Source organism: Desmodus rotundus, chromosome 3, assembly GCF_022682495.2.
Source record: "Desmodus rotundus isolate HL8 chromosome 3, HLdesRot8A.1, whole genome shotgun sequence".
NCBI classification, from domain to species: domain Eukaryota; kingdom Metazoa; phylum Chordata; class Mammalia; order Chiroptera; family Phyllostomidae; genus Desmodus; species Desmodus rotundus.
In genome coordinates this window covers 68,045,801-68,062,057 of record NC_071389.1, presented here as the reverse complement: position 1 = coordinate 68,062,057, position 16,257 = coordinate 68,045,801, and the positions used below count along the sequence as shown (strand labels likewise).

General features: G+C 37.2%; 1 protein-coding gene across 11 annotated transcripts in view; it reads left to right on the top strand.

Annotated features, from left to right (window-relative positions):
- The window catches only part of EVI5 (ecotropic viral integration site 5), a 205,230-nt gene that overhangs the window by 108,539 nt on the left and 80,434 nt on the right, over positions 1-16,257 (top strand). For all 11 annotated transcript variants that reach the window (XM_045199567.3, XM_053920057.2, XM_053920054.2 and 8 more), the window contains 3 exons: positions 7,808-7,942; positions 10,364-10,504; positions 11,837-11,995. In XM_045199567.3, the coding sequence (XP_045055502.2) occupies positions 7,808-7,942; positions 10,364-10,504; positions 11,837-11,995 (435 nt within the window). The remainder of the gene's footprint in view (positions 1-7,807; positions 7,943-10,363; positions 10,505-11,836; positions 11,996-16,257) is intronic.

Sequence of the window (16,257 nt, the reverse complement as noted above, 5' to 3'; positions counted from 1 at the left end):
TTGTTGTTTGTAAAATAAGATTTGACTAATTTATTCAGTAAATACTGTTTGCTCACCTACTATGAAAAGCACAGATTAGTTCAGACAGTACAGTAGTAAATCAGTCATTCAAACTATCCGTGGCATGGTTGTATAATGTATAGAGTGATAGAATTTTTTTTTAATTGCATAGTTAATCATTTAACTAGTATTGTGAAAAATGCCACAAAATAGAAGAATACAGGGTTTCATGAAATGTGTGAGTTTTTGAAGAGAACATACGATTGTCAGTCTTAACCTTAGTTGCTTAATGTATAATTAAATTTAGAGACTGTTTGAGATATCTGTATAGACCATCCTTTTTCCAATTTGGATTTGTTTTTTACTTTATAATACAAGATTCCTCTTTTAAATTCAAATATTTGCTGCTCATTGTATCACTCATGTGTCCTTCAAACATTGAATTTGAGAATTCATTCTTTTGTTTTACTCAGGACAAAAGCAAGAAAGATTACTAAGGGCTTTCTAGCTTATCATTTACCTTTATAACTTTTGCAACACCAAAAAAGCATATGGGATTGAAAAGCAGAGACTCCACCTACGAAAAAACTTATTTTCTGTCAATTTCATTTAGATGGGTTTGCTGGTATCACAGGAACATGAAGAGATTCGTTGACAAAAGTGAACTTGATGTAGATGTAGGGAAGTCATTTGTTATTTATAGACTTTTAAATAAATGACCCCTTGCTGACTTATCAGCTGTCATAATTGTGTCAGGTGTCATCTGGTAAAACAAATTGTGTATTTCTCCAAGTTACTAATGTGAACATGAAATACAGTGGTACTTGTATTAATTTGTTACCACTGTTAATTTGTTCTGGAGCTTGTGATGAGTGCTGAAACCCACGAGTACCGAATGATGTAGCATTTTGTCTTGTGGGGTGGTATTGAGACATATAAGTTCTAGCAAGTGCAACGGGTCCCCAGCAAGCACTGAGTGCTGAAACATTTTTTCCTCGTCAAAGTGTGACGAGTACAGGGTTTGATGAATTCTGAAGCTGATGAGCACTGAGGTATGACTGTATTGTACTCTTCTAAGAATTTCTTATTACAGGAACATTATGTGAGGATGCATAAATTGTTTTAGATGCTTAGATTTCAAATATTGTACCATTAATTCTTAGCAACAGTGCATTAAAAACAATGTATCAAGCTCTTTAAAATAGGGTAGGGCAAAAGTAGGTTTACAGTTTGTATGGCAAATAATACAATAATTAATAAATAACAGTACAAGATTAAACTCAGTGTTTCACATACTTACAACTATAAACCTACCTGTATTATTTCAATCGTTATATGGGTTAGAAGCTAAGAACCTAGGCTATGTAGTTTATACTCCCAATTAACAGAAATGCTGATTGCTGTTTGACCTTGCTGAGTCTTTTGAGTTACCTTTATTAGTAAACTCACAGGGATGTAATGTACAGCATAGGGAAAATAGTAATACTATAATGATTTTGCATGGTTACTGGACTTACTGTGGTGATCACATTGTAAGGTTCATAAATGCCAAACCTCTATGTTATGCACCTGAAATGAATATAATATTGTCTGTCAACTGTACTTTAATAGATAATAAATGTAAAATAAAGAAGCAGTGAGGGTTCAGTGAGAATACAAAGCACTTAGCGTTTGTATAGCACATAATCAGTACTTACTAGATATTAGTTGCTATCATCATCGTCATTATCACTATAAACTTTAAAACCTGTTCTATAAATACTTTTTTTCCCTGTGGGAAAAACAGATAGTTTACTGTCCACAGAAGCATCTTTTAACAAGGCCACCTTGACGCCAGCCCTGCCACTCACTTGTGTGTCCATGGACAAGTCACTTAGCGGTAACTTCTCTGCGCCTCAGTTGTCCTGTGTACAAGAGAGTGTGGTTGGGGCTTACGTGGATTGTTCTGCTGGAGAATAATGCCTGGTGCCTAGTGAATACTCAACCAGTGGTAGCTATTTTCAGGAATAGTATTAACATTATTCCATTATTTCATTCTACCAGCTTACTCAGCCAGTGGCATAGACTGCTAGTAATAAAAAACCAAACTACAAGGAGCTTAAGCTGTTAAGGTAAAATTTTTAGTAGACTAAATGTTGACAGAAATATCACAAGTGTCACTTTCCTGACAAAATTTGGATCTGCAAAAGTTTCAATTGGTCAAATATGAAATGGACCAAAAACAAAAAACAACAATAAAATCCCTAATCAATAAATTCACCTTATTTTTAAAATTTACCTTGTGTTAGGGTTCACCAGAGAAACAGAACCAATAGGACACACACACACACACACACAGATTTATTGTGAGGAATTGGCTCACACCATGATGAAGGCTGAGAAGGGGCACAATCTGCCATCTGCAGTCCGGAGGCCCAGGAAAGCCAGTGGCATAATTCCCGTCTGAGTCCAAAGGTCTGAGCACCAGGGAAGCCAATGGTATAAATCCCAGCCTGAGGTCAGGAGGAGCCCAGTATCCCAGTTCATGCAGGCAGAAAGGGAATGAATTTTACCTTCCTCCTCTTTTTGTTCTATTTAGGCCCTCAACCGAGTAGACCATGCCCACTCAGTGGGGAGAGCAGTCTACCGAGTCATCTGGAAACGCCCGTATAGACACACTCAGGAGTAATGTTTGACCTGGGCACCCCATGGCCTAGCCAAGTAGATGCAAAATTAACCATCATAAGCCCAACCCTTATCAACTTGGCACCCATGCGCATCTCCTTAAACCGTACTTAATTTCCACACAAGACAGTAACAACAACAAGGTCATAATTCTGCCTAACATGATACAGTTCTCTTGCACACAACTGAAAATGCACTAATGCCTTCCCTAGAAGAGGAGGTCAAGTCCTTCAGTGATATTTTCTCAATATCCTGTAACTTAAATATTATGATGTAAAATTAACAATACTTATATAGTACTGTGATATAAAGTTAATGTATCTTATATTACATAAGGGAATAAGAGGAAAGAAGATAGATATAGAAATACAAACATATTCATAGCAAAATTAAAAGGAACTACTCATGACAGTTACAGTTCTCGTGTCTGTAACAGGTCAGGTGGTGGTAGCTAGTATTCATTTATGACTGACTGCCTCCTTCCAGTACCCACTCTGTATTTCCTTTGCCTTCAACAAGCACCTCAGCTGGTCATGGTTCCTTAACTGATGGGGTGACTCAAGCCTTCATTTCTGAAGGGTCTGGGCCCTCCCTAATCCTTCCTAGATTAGGTTTTTGTAATTTTTCATTGACCTTAATTATGGGGCATGATAATGCTAGGAGACCCTAAGGAATATCCTGTATTCCAGCCACATTTTTCCTAATCCCGACTGTGGCCTAGGAGTCCAGTGCCGCCTCGGTAGTCAGGATCAGTCTCCCCAGCCAGCACCACGACTCCCTTTTCTGCCTATTGATTCAGGGCATGAGGATCCCAAAATGGCCAGGTGAGTTTTCACTTCCAGTTTAGTAAAGTTATTTTTGTGTCTCTTGGTGTGAGCATTCCTCCCTCTGGGACAAAGATTTCTAGACCAACAGTAAAAGTTCTCAAAGCAGATATTTTGCTGGTGGTGAGTCATGAGGGGTAACGATGAGCGGAATCACTCCTGTTCCCACTTCCTGACTGCTGTATGTCTGAGTCTTTATTATGGGAGAAACAGCACCGTATATTGGACACTGATTCAAAGCCTATTCATGCTTCTGGAGAACCTTGCTCCTGCCCTGCAGGGTATTGCCACCTAGCCGGCACTCTAACTGAGTAGTCTTCAGAAGGCCATTTCACTGTTCTGCCAAGCCATCTGCTTCAGAATGTTAGGGAACATGATAAGACGAGTACATTCAATGAGGTTGGGCCCATCGTTGCACTTCTTTTGCTGTAAGGTGACTTCTTTGATCAGAAGAAACGCTGTGTACAATGCCATGCTGGTGGATGAGGCATTCTGTAAGTCCACAGATGGTAGTTTTGACAATATCCATACCCAGAAAGTGCCTATTCCATTAAGAACAAAATGCTGCCCCTTCCATGATGGAAGCCCTCTAGTATAATCAGCCTGCTACCAGGTAGCTGACTGATCACCCCAGGGAATGGTGTACGTCAGGAGCTGGGCAGTGGTCTCTGCTGCTGACAGATTAGACATTCAGCAGTAGCTACAGCCTTGGCAAGTGGAAGTCCATGTTGTTGAGCCCATCCATAACTCCCACCCCTGTCACCATGGCCACATTGTTCATAAGCCCGTTATTGGGCGATGACAGGGGTGGCTGGGGAGGCAGCTGACCGTATCCACAGAATGGATCATCCTATCCAACTGGCTTTAAACTGTCTCTACTGAGCCCACCCTTCAGTGACATTCCCATTGAGCATAAATTTCTTCATGCTTTCGGCCCACTCAGAGAGGACTCTCTACATACAGCTTCCCCAAATTTCTTTGTCATCAATTTTTCCTTCTACATTAAACCAAGATATGTCCAGCATTTCCAGTTTACTCATTGTGGGTCACCTTTGGTGTATGTTTCAGTCAACCAGCCAGACAAATGCTAGAGCCTTTTCTGACTCTTAAAGCTGCAATACTGAAGTGCAGAATCTCTGTATAGTGAGAGACCATATCATTATTAAGAATTAATTTCAATGAAAATACTATTTGTCCAATAAAAATGCATATGAATATAATTGGCCAGGGTGAAATTGGCTTCATGGAGTTAGAGTCATTCTGAATACTTCATAAAAGTATCAACGTTTGTATAATTTTCAGGAACATGTTTCTATAATAAACATGGATTCAAAACTTCCTTGGGCCTTCTGTTCATTTCAATTTAGTGTGAAAGGTAACATAAAATGTTAAATAATAATACCCACCTACTGTAACATCTATAACAGGAGGGGATATGTGTGGGACTATTGTAATGATGCAAAGAAAGAGATGAGGGCATGAGTAAAAACAAAGACAACGAAGGTGGAGAGGAACAGGCACATTCAAGAGCTATCTGGAAGAAAGGAAAAGTGACTCAGGTTTTGTGATTGAATGGTATGGGTTGAATATAAGAGGGAAAGTTTTGACCTGGCCATATATTAGATGGTGAGATTGTTAACAAAATAATAAATACATTAGGAGGAAAAGATGGGGAGTTCAGTTTTGACATGTTAAACATGAGATAAATATGAGGTCAACCAGATACAGACCAGTAGGAAGTTCTGAATATGGATCTAGCTTAATAGATCTGGGCTGGAAATGTGGACTTGAGAGTCAGATCCACCTATCTGTCCATCCATCTACCTCTCTCTCACTCAATTTCCCTAGAGTTCTGTCATTGTATGTTCTCTCTTCCTCTGCCTGTCTCTCTTTCCTTCCATCACCTTTTTGCTATCTTATAGATTCTTCCGTGGTAATTTCATTCACTGACTAAGTAGACTCTATAAAGACAATATCTAATACATATAGACAGTTTCTGATACTGCCTACAGATACAGTCCGTATAGACAGTGGGTGAAGTCATGTAGGGTTGAGGTACAAAATAAGAAAATTAACAGATCGAGAGAAAACACAGTATTAAACCTCTGGGACTACTAAGTGACCCCCCCCACACACACACTGATACCCATCTGAAGTAGAATTGGCAGAGGAGACAGAGAAGACAGGCAGGAGAACCATGGAAGACTAACAATCTAAGAAAGGAGAAAGTTTTAAAAGAGTGGTCAGTTGACTAGTGAAGGTAAAAGCTGAATAAAACAGCTTTCGTTGAGTTTTTTGTTAGTAATAGGAGTTTTATCAAGGACTAAAGCTAGTTTTCAGTGGGTTGAGGAACAAATGGAAAGTGTGAAAGAAATAATGTGTAAACTATAGAATTTAGAATTTATCACTGGAACAATAGAGGACAGTTAGAAGTTTTGTAAATTTTTTTGAAAAAAATGTCTTCCAGTGTTGTGTGTGTGTGTGTGTGTGTGTGTGCTCACGCTTGCGCTTGGTTGGGTCGTTTGGTTTATACCAGATCAATGAGTCCATTCTCATATGGGCCATTTGTGTTTGATGTATTTCCCGGGGATCTCCTAATACAGAGTCTTGGCAAACAGACCTGAACTGCAGTTCTCAGGGCTTTAGAATAAGGGCAAAACAACCTAGTACTATTTATAAAATAACTGTGATCTCGTTAAACAAAAATTACGGAACCTGCAGTTGGTCATTCCAAGAGTGCCTTTCCCCTATTTGGTAAGGTGAGTATTTGCTAAAGTGATATACCTGTTGCAGATGTATTTGTATTGAAATGTTTTAACAGAAGATTACTAAAGGAAATAATGTGTAACACACCGAATTAAAAAGTCCTCATTTGCTTAATAAGTGAACTGTTTATTTTTGAAAATGACGTCATCTTTTTGCGTAACTGGGGCAAGGGAGTACCCTATGTTTTAATTAAGTACTTAATAGTTTTTTAATAGAGTTTTAGTTTGACATCTATTTTGTTCCTAATGTACTGAAGAGTAAAAAGAAACCATTCTTTCTGCATGCTAGTTCAGTAGGAGATTATTTTCTGTAGCTTTATTTTGAAATTTTGAGTTGCCACTTTTTCTTTAATACATGAATTAAATGTGAAGTGATAGTTTATTTTAGGAAATCTTTTATTGTGGTGAATTAGATATCTTTTTGCTTTCTTAGAACACTTTGTGTATAGAAACTGGTTTAAAAGGGGTTTATTAAGTGACTGCATTGGTCACATTACAGAGTAGGAAAGGAAATGGGAAGGTTTCATGCTTCCGTGGTCAGTGTGTTCATGCAGCATCTGCATTTTTCTCGCTTCTAGCAACCATTTTCATGCATATCTTTAAAGCGATCTACATTTCTAAGAGAAAATACATTTTCTGCTGGGATTTAGGATGGTTCACGTTATTGTGGATCCCTTGTTTTTATTTCTATTATGTTAAAATAGAATTTTCAGTAAATGTGTACTTGTCTTCTATAGTCTATAACAGTACTATACAAAAGCACTATAATGTGAGACAAATATGAATTTGAAGTAGTAATTAATAATTACAGATACCATTAATATTTTTGTTTAACTCACTAATTATGTTCAGTATATTCAATATACAGGGTCCAGCACAAATAACACCCCCTTTTTATTATAAAATCATAAGCATGTAATTCTGTAACAGAACAATGTCACACTCAAGCACACCATATGACATTTTAGGTGAAATGTTCAAATTGCTGTCCCTCTCATGCGAGACATTCACTCTCCCTACCGACCACACTCCAGCAGGCCTTACTTCTGCTGGACCCTGTATTATTTGAACAGGTAATCAATGCTGAAGTTATTAATGAGATATTTTGCCCTTGGTATTTCACATTTTCAAAATCCAGTTGGTATTTTGCACTTGGAACCTTTCTGTTTGGCTTAGCCACATTTCAAGTGTTTGGTAGGCACGTGTGGCGCATGGCCACACTATGTACAGTGCAGGCCTATAGAGTCAGATCAGGTTCTTCATATCTGGGTGGATAGAAAGATAAAGAGATGTCTATTTTCTGTAAATTGGATTTGATTAGTGTAGTAACTAGGTACCAACACCCAATAACACGATCATCTTTATAGATATCAAACCTGAACTTTTCTAGACATTGGAAAGTTAATTGGAGGAGATATACTGAAAATATTGGGTAGATAGAACTTTGACTATTTGGTTGCCCTTAATCACTGTACTGTGCAATTGCATTTATTTCTATTTTATGTTCATGCTTCATGAAATTTAAGTATGTGTCTATAATTCTATGATTTGTAGCATAAATGCAGTTCCAACTACAATGAAGATTTTGTGCTGCAGCTAGAGAAAGAATTGGTTCAAGCCCGTCTGAGTGAAGCTGAGTCTCAGTGTGCACTAAAGGAGATGCAGGATAAAGTCCTGGATTTAGAGAAGGTGAGAACAACAGAAATGCTGTTATTCCCAAATTAGCATATGTACGAGATACTTGTTAAGTACTTATTGAGCAGTTAAATTGGACTTGGTGTTTTTACAGGTTAGGAAACTTACATATTAGTTACTGAGAGAAGATGGGAAAAAATAAGATTCCCAATTATTCTTTGCTGTTGCCATATTACTCAAAGCCCCATATTTAAGGGTAAATTGTAGGTTAGAGTCCTTTTAGAGGAAAACAACCAGGACAATTTTGATATGAATATTATTTAAATGTTAGAGAAGAGAAACTTAGGGGATAGAAATTAACTGTTGTCCTCAGATATTGTAATATCTTCTTCGTCTGAAAGAGGTTGAATATGATTAGTATATAAACATTCAGGGGAAATTTCATCTGGGTGTAACTGTTGCAATTTTCCAAGATACAATAGCCACTTCAGGGTATGTAGGAAGATCTTAGCCTCAGGTATACCACAGAAGTTAACTTACTTCTTTTGAAAGTCATTAAAGAACTTTAAGGATTAGGCAAGTAATGGAAATACAAACTTTCAAGTTTCTTATATCTCAGACTTGAGTCTGTGTTCTAGATAACAAACTCTGTTTGCTGGTCTGTAAAATCATTGACGGCTTGGGCTCTGTGTTGAGTTTGTTCCTTTCATCCTTGGGAAATATCTAGCTATTGACTCAAAGGCTCATAAATAACAAACATGACAGACTCAAGTTGTTCTTAACTATTTCTTAATGAGATAGATCAGGGCATAACTACAGTCAGAAGTGGAATAATTTTGCTAGAAATCTGCTTGCTATTTTTATATTGTTTTTAGAAAATGCATTCTCTTATTTATTGAGAAAACAGCCTATAAGAATGCTTTGAAAATGCCTAACAGAATATTTGGTCTCTAACTACAATTTAGGAGTATTCTGGGCTCCCTAATTTAGATAACAATCTGGGTCTCTTCGTTGTGAATTTTTGGTAGTAAGGAATGTCCTTGAGTCCAATTTAAAAATGGACTACTTAAGTAGCTTTGTTGGTATTCATGGTATTGAGTAGAAAGGAAAGGAAATTGGAAGGTTTTGTGCTTCCTATGATTAATTTCTTCATGCAGGGTTCTCTTTTTTATGCATATACAATAAATTTCTGGTTTTCAATAGAGGAAATATTTAAAATTCATTATAAAAATATGTAGTTGGCGAGAATAACTTTATTCCATTATCACTGTGAGCTAAAATCTTCATGTGTAACATGAAATATTTTAGAGAGATAGAAAGTTTTATAGATTCAGGGTAATCTCATTAGTACCTCAGTTTACCTAAGGAAATTTTACTGGGGGCCTAATTTAGGATCTCTTGGTCGCTCCCCAGAGTAGTTTACTACAAGGATACCCTATATCCTAAGGTGGGTCTTTCAGTATGATAGGAGAGTAATCTAAATACTGTGCCCTTGAAACAAATACTTAGATCACCTTGGTCTTAATTTTGTGACTATTGACATAGTGACTAATGTACAGAGATTGTAGACTATTCTTTCCATAAGTCTTTAAATATAAATGATGTTTAGGATTCATTTGGAGCCCTAATCACAGGTTAGTCAATTTATTGCCATGTTGAAAACCATTTTTAATCCTTTTGCTTTATAACACTGATTAGTATTTTATTAAACAAAGCAGAATTAGACCTTCTGTGTTCTCAAAATTAAGTAAGTTACCCTCGCACATTCCTGTATGAATGTAAAACAGTGCAGCTGCTTTGGAAAAGTTTGACAATTTCTTAAAATTAACTGTAGAATTGCCGTCTGATTCAGCAATCTCGCTCCTTGATATATACTCAAGAGAATTAAAAACATAGGTCCGCACAAAAACTTTTTACACAATAGTCATAGCAGCACTATTCATATTAGCCAAAAAAGTGGAAACAACAGAGATTTCTGTCAACTGATGATAAATAAAATGTGATATATTCATATATTGTAACATAAGTTGGCAATAAAAAGGGATGAACCTTGAGAACATGCCAAGTGAAAGAAGCTAGTTATAAAAGGCCACAGAATGTATGATTCCATTTACATGAAATGTCCTGAATAGGCAAATCCATAGAGACAGAAAGTAGATTAGGGGTCTCGGAGGGCTGCGGGGGAGGAGAGACGTGGAGTGACTGGTAATGGGTGTAGGGTTTCTTCCGGGAGGTGATTCCAATGTTTTGAAATTAGATCACAATCATGGTTGCACAGCCCTGTGACTACTCTTAAAAGCTACTGATGAGTATACATTAGAAGGGTAGGTTTCATAGTTTGTGAATTATATCTCAGTAAAATTGTGTAAAATTAACTATAATTACGTATGGGACAAAATAGCTCTTTATTTTATATGCTTTATTTTATTTCATTCTTTAAATTTAAAAATTAAATTAAATTTTCTCTTGCTTTAGAGAAACAACTCCTTTCCTGATGAGAATAACATTGTAAGGCTTCAGGAAGAGCTCATTGCTGTGAAACTGAGAGAAGCAGAAGCTGTTATGGGCTTGAAAGAACTTAGACAACAGGTCAGAGATTTAGAGGAACACTGGCAGGTATGTCAATGTGTTTTGTGTGTGTGTGTGTGTGTGTGTTTAGATTTTTTATTTATTTACTTTTAGAGAGAGGGGAAGGGAGGGAGGGAGAGGGAGAGAAACATCAGTGTGCGAGAGATCACATGCACCAAACTGGGGACCTGGCCCACAGCCAAGGCATGTGCCTGACTGGGAATTGAACCAGCAACCTTTTGGTTTGTAGGCTGGCACTCAATCCACTGAGCCACACCAGTCAGGGCTATTTTGTGTGCTTTTTTAAAAGAAGGTAAAACCTGAGTATTTATGTTGTGTGAGTTTAAAGTAGTTGATGACCAACACTAGGATATGAATTTAAATATGAAAGACCCTGTATAATGTATACAACTGAGAGCATTTATAAATTGAACGTACCTTTAAGCTGTTTCTCCCTTTTTTAACTCTTATAATTAAACAAAAGATAAAATAGAGGTCAAGTCATATTTTTATTGTTATATCATTGTAATTTATATAACTTTTCCTGGAAATACTTTAAGGAAATAATTCTTTATATAGTACATATTTTTTCTGTTAATTTTACATCCATATTTCAGCATGAAAATGTAGAAGACTGACACAATTGTAAATTTGTCTATGCATTTGTAACTTCTTTTAAAAATTAGTATCTCATAAAATAAATCAGACATTTAGCCAGTTGTATGCCAACAAATTTATTCACATATGAGGGAAACTATTGACAAGGAACAAAAACCCAGAATCTATAGTCATAGAGAGAAGAGAGAGAGGTAAGAAACAAAAACTAGACAGCGTTTCAGGATAGTGATCTTGGTCCGAATATGGGGTAGGTGATGCACCTAGCAAAGTATCAGGAAGCAATAAACTGGAAATTAAAAGCAAACAAACCGGTACCTTCACCACAGGTATTTTAAGAACACTGCTCTTAACTTCTAATAGCGCTTCCTTAGTTCATGAATAGCCCCATTTTTTCCCCTTTTCTTGGCATTTCGTTTAAAAAATATGAAAATCTCATTAAAAATTTAGGGTAAAATTTGTATTGTTTATAATAATTCATTCACAGTATAAAAAAATTGACCTATATCTGAGTTTTCTGAAATCTGCAACTGACTGGCAGTGGGATCTCCAGTGTGATCTTTCTGAGGTTATTTAATCACAATTTCCATTATTCATACATGTATAATGAAGATAATAGTGCCTGTTTAGATTTTCTGGAAATTAAATAAAATAATGTGTATAAAATGCTTAATATAGTACTGGATCTGACATAGTTGCTCAGTAAAGTTAGCTATTATTTTGATCCTGGGAATATTTGTTGCAATATAATTTTTTGTCTTTTAGCGCCACTTAGCTCGTACTACTGGGAGATGGAAAGACCCACCTAAGAAAAATGCTGTGAATGAGTTACAAGATGAACTGATGACCATTCGACTTAGAGAAGCAGAAACACAGGCAGAAATAAGAGAAATAAAACAAAGGATGATGGAAATGGAAACACAGGTATGGAAAGCCTACTAGCTTTAAAAATGTCATTAACAAATCAAAAGTTTATGCACAGATTGTATCATCTCTAGAATAGAGCTAAAAGGTGGACATACAAAACTGTTTAGACTACAATTTTGTAGCCCAAATAAAAAGGGCTAAAATTGTTTTCTTTGATATCAGAGATTTAACCTCTTTGACACATTCAACAAAGTTTAAGCAAGTCATAATACCCCATTTGACTTTGTTGCCTTGTTACACAACTCAAGAAGGAATACTCGTATAGAGCAAAATTTTTCAACCTTAACACTATTAACATTTTGGACCAGATAAGTCTTTATTGTGGGGACTGTGCTGTGCATTTTAGGATGACTAGCAGCATCTCTGGCCTTTACCCGCTAGATGCCAGTAGCACCGAGTGCCTCCCTGTCTCCCACCCCCTGTTGTACTGACCAAAATGTCTCCACACATTGTCAAACGTCCTTGGAAAAATTCTCTGGTTGAGAACCACTGATACAGAGTATAATGTGAACAATGCTTCCTAAGACTGTGTGATGGGAATTCTCAGCTCTCAATTCCAAAATTATAAGTCTTCCTAAGTCCCCCTTTCTCTAATAACCTCTGTATTAAATATATTTAAGATATGAAAGGCCCTTTTCATGAAAACTATTTGTGTTTTAAAGGTACATTTGGTTTTTACATTGTGCATTTGTGCAGATTGTATTCTCTATTCTCTGTAATGTTACTTCATTTTCAAAAAATACTTATTCGTCAGTAGGGGGCATAGTTAACTCATGTATCACTGTATGCCTGTGTACAAAAGCAGACATGATCATTCCAACTTGAACATAACATGAATATGTAAGTCCTTTAAAATAAATACATTTTGTTTCACATTGTTCAGAATTATTTTCTTATATTTTTCATGGCAATTAAAAATAACAGTAAAATTATGGAAAGTAAAACTATTTTTATAATAGGAAGTTTTATTTTTATAATCAAATTGTATTTCAGTATATATACTAAATATGCATACACAGCTTTTAAGCCATGTTCAAGATTTATTTCAGACTGGGTATAGGTGAATTCAACAAATGTGGTTTTGAGAACTTGAGAATACAAAGTACTGTCCAGCCTTCAAAGAACTTACACTTGAGGAATCAGGCTTTCACAAACTATATTTAATATAATTTACTATCTGAGATGATTGATGCTAACTAAATATTGTGGTAATCATTTAATAATATATGTAAGTCAGGTCATTATATTGTAGACTATAGATTTATACAGTGCTATATATCAGTTATATCTTAATACAACTGGAGAAATATGTAATTCAGAAACATGGTAATTAGAGAGTTAGATAGAAATTTTATAGAGAATAGGAGGGGGGAATTAATTCCAGCTAAGTGGTTTGGATGAAGGCTTCCTTGGGAATTTATGGTGTAATGGTAATGCTGTATTGGTCATTCACAGAGTTTTATATCAAACACCCATGTATCCAGCACCCAGATTAACACACGTGTCCTTGTTGATACATATAGCTCCAGTTCCTTCATTTTTAATGACTTTTAGAAAAATCTACCTAGTGAGTATATCTTAGTTTATTGAGCCTCACTTCTCTTTGTACGAAATTTGCTATTACTATCAGTGCTGCTCTGAAGATTCTTGCATATGTTTCCTTGTATAAAGCTCTAAGACTTTCTTCAGAACAGGGGTTTTTATTATTATTTTTTGGCTGTGAACCACTTTTGTAGTCTGAGGCTTATGGACCCCTCAAAATACTGTTTTTTAATGCATCAAATAAAATATATAGGATTGTAAAGCAAACCAGTTACACTGAGATACAGTTATTAAAATACTAAAAAGCAAACAAGTTTGTGACAGAACACTCACTCAGAAACACATACAACATATTTCCATTGCTGGATTCAGGTTTTTAATACTGTAGATTTTTTTTGTATCTAAGTTAAATTGTACTGTATTTTCCTTTTTTGGGGAGATGCTTTCCTGATTTTTTGTCCCAAGGTAAATGAGATGGGTTTTATTTTATCTTTTTCTGTCCTCAGAATTTTTTTTGTAAAATTGGATTACCCATTACCTTAATATTTGCTGGAATTTATTTCTTTAAACACTCTTGTTTTGTGAGAAGAGTAACTATTGATCCAAGGGTTGTAGATCTTTTGAGGTTTTCTGTGTCTTCTTATATCCAGTTTGGTAAGATAAGGCAAACCTCAAGAAAATAAAGAAGGTGACAGACTTCTGATGCAACACAGAGGTAAATGTGGCTCACCTCCTCGCACAACCACGTCAAAATTACAACTAAACTACAGAACCATCACTCAAATCCATCAGAAATCGAGTTGAATGGAAATCCAACAACTACAGAACTAAAGAAACCAAATCCATCTAGGCTGGTAGGTAGGAGGCACAGAGCCAGGGATTGCTGAACAGGCTGGTCCCACAACCACGTGTGTTGGATAAAAATTCAGGAGAGATATCTTGGGAGTAAGGAGTCCCAGCCTCCCAGGTCCCCCAGCCCAGGATTCTGTGCCAGGAAGATAAGTTCCTGTAACTCTGGCTGTGAAAACCAGCAGGGACTGAGTTGGTGGAAGAGACTTCTAGAGTCCCAAAAAGTTCATAAAGAACCTGCACACAGACTTACTCAGACTCAACCCTCTGATCTCTGGCACAGGGGTAGCAGCCAGAAAGGCAACGGTGGAAAATAGGGAGGAACTCAAGTGTCTGGCATCCAGGAGAGAGCTGGGGGAGAGCTTTCTCCCAGACAGAAAGGTGGGCAGTGGCCATTGTTCTTTTTCTAAACCTTCCTCCCCCAAGGAGCCACAGAGCCAGCAGACAGGTGCCATATCTGAGACTTTTCAACCTGGCTAACACTGTTTGCCTCTCTCTGGCGATTCCCCTGAGGCTTTGGCCCACCCAACTTATGGGCCCACGCAAGATGTTAACTATGGTTTTCCATAGGAATGTCTGGTCTTTGCTCATACTTTACAACTTCCTAAATTATCTCACATAAGCAACAGCCAGCCTCAGTGAGCCCCCAGCCCCCATTCATCTTGCTAAGTAGCCATAGGCCCAGCAGAGCAGTGGCTTAGGTTCACAGCTTGGCTTTGCCTAGGAAACTCTAAGCCCAGCAGAAGTAGCAGCCATCTCAGATTGCTTTATGACACAGAAAGGGTGGCACTGGGCAGAACACAAGTAGAGGATGACCTTGGCCTGTACCACCGAAGAAACTGCAGAGCCTGCACATCTAGTGCAGCTACAAAGCACATTAGAGTGCTAGTACCCTGCCCCTGCACAGCTGATCCTCCTTGGAGGATGGAGGTTGGTGATTGGTGTTCACATCGAGTCCTTGCAGCTGACTGGCCTGGATAAACTCTTCCCATTGACCTGCCAACAGCAGTCAAAGCTCAACTACAAGAGGAGGTTGTACTCAGTCCACACAAAGGGCGCACCTGAAGTACCCAGACTAATAAGGGAGGCTGTATCACTGGACCCTACAGGACACCTACAACATAAGGCCATGCTACCAAGACACAGAGTCAAAGCAGCTCTGCCTAATACATAGAAACAAACACAGGGAGGCTGCCAAAATGAGGAGACAAAGAAACGGCCCAGAAAGAACAGATCAAAACTCTAGAAAAAGAAAGAAACAAAATGGATATAAGCAATCTGTCAGATGCAGAACTCAAAACAATGGTTATGAGGATGCTCAAGGAACTCAGCGAGGACCTCAACAGCATAAGAAAGATTCAGTCAGAAACAAAGGATTCACTAGTGGAAATAAAAAACAATTTACAAGTAAGCAACAGTAGAGTGGATGAAGCTGAGAATCAGATCAATGATTTGGGACACAAGGAAGCAAAACACAACCAATGAAAACAACCAGAAGAAAAAAGAATCCAAAAAAATGATATTGTAAGGAGCCTCTGGGACAACTTGAAAAGATCCAACATTCATATTATAGGGTGCCAGAAGGAGAAGAGAAAGAGCAAGAAATTGGAAATCTCTTTGAAAAAATAATGAAAGACAGCTTCCCTAATTTGGTGAAGGAAATAGACACACAAGTCCAGGGAGCACAGAGAGTCCCAAACAAGATGGATGCAAAAAGGCCCACTCCAAGACATATCATAATTAAAACGCCAAAGGTTAAAGACACAGAGAGAATCTTAAAAGCAGCAAGAAAAAAGTTAGTAATCTACAGGGGAGTTCTCAAAAGACCATCAACTGATTTCTCAAAAGAAACTTTTGCAGGCTAGAAG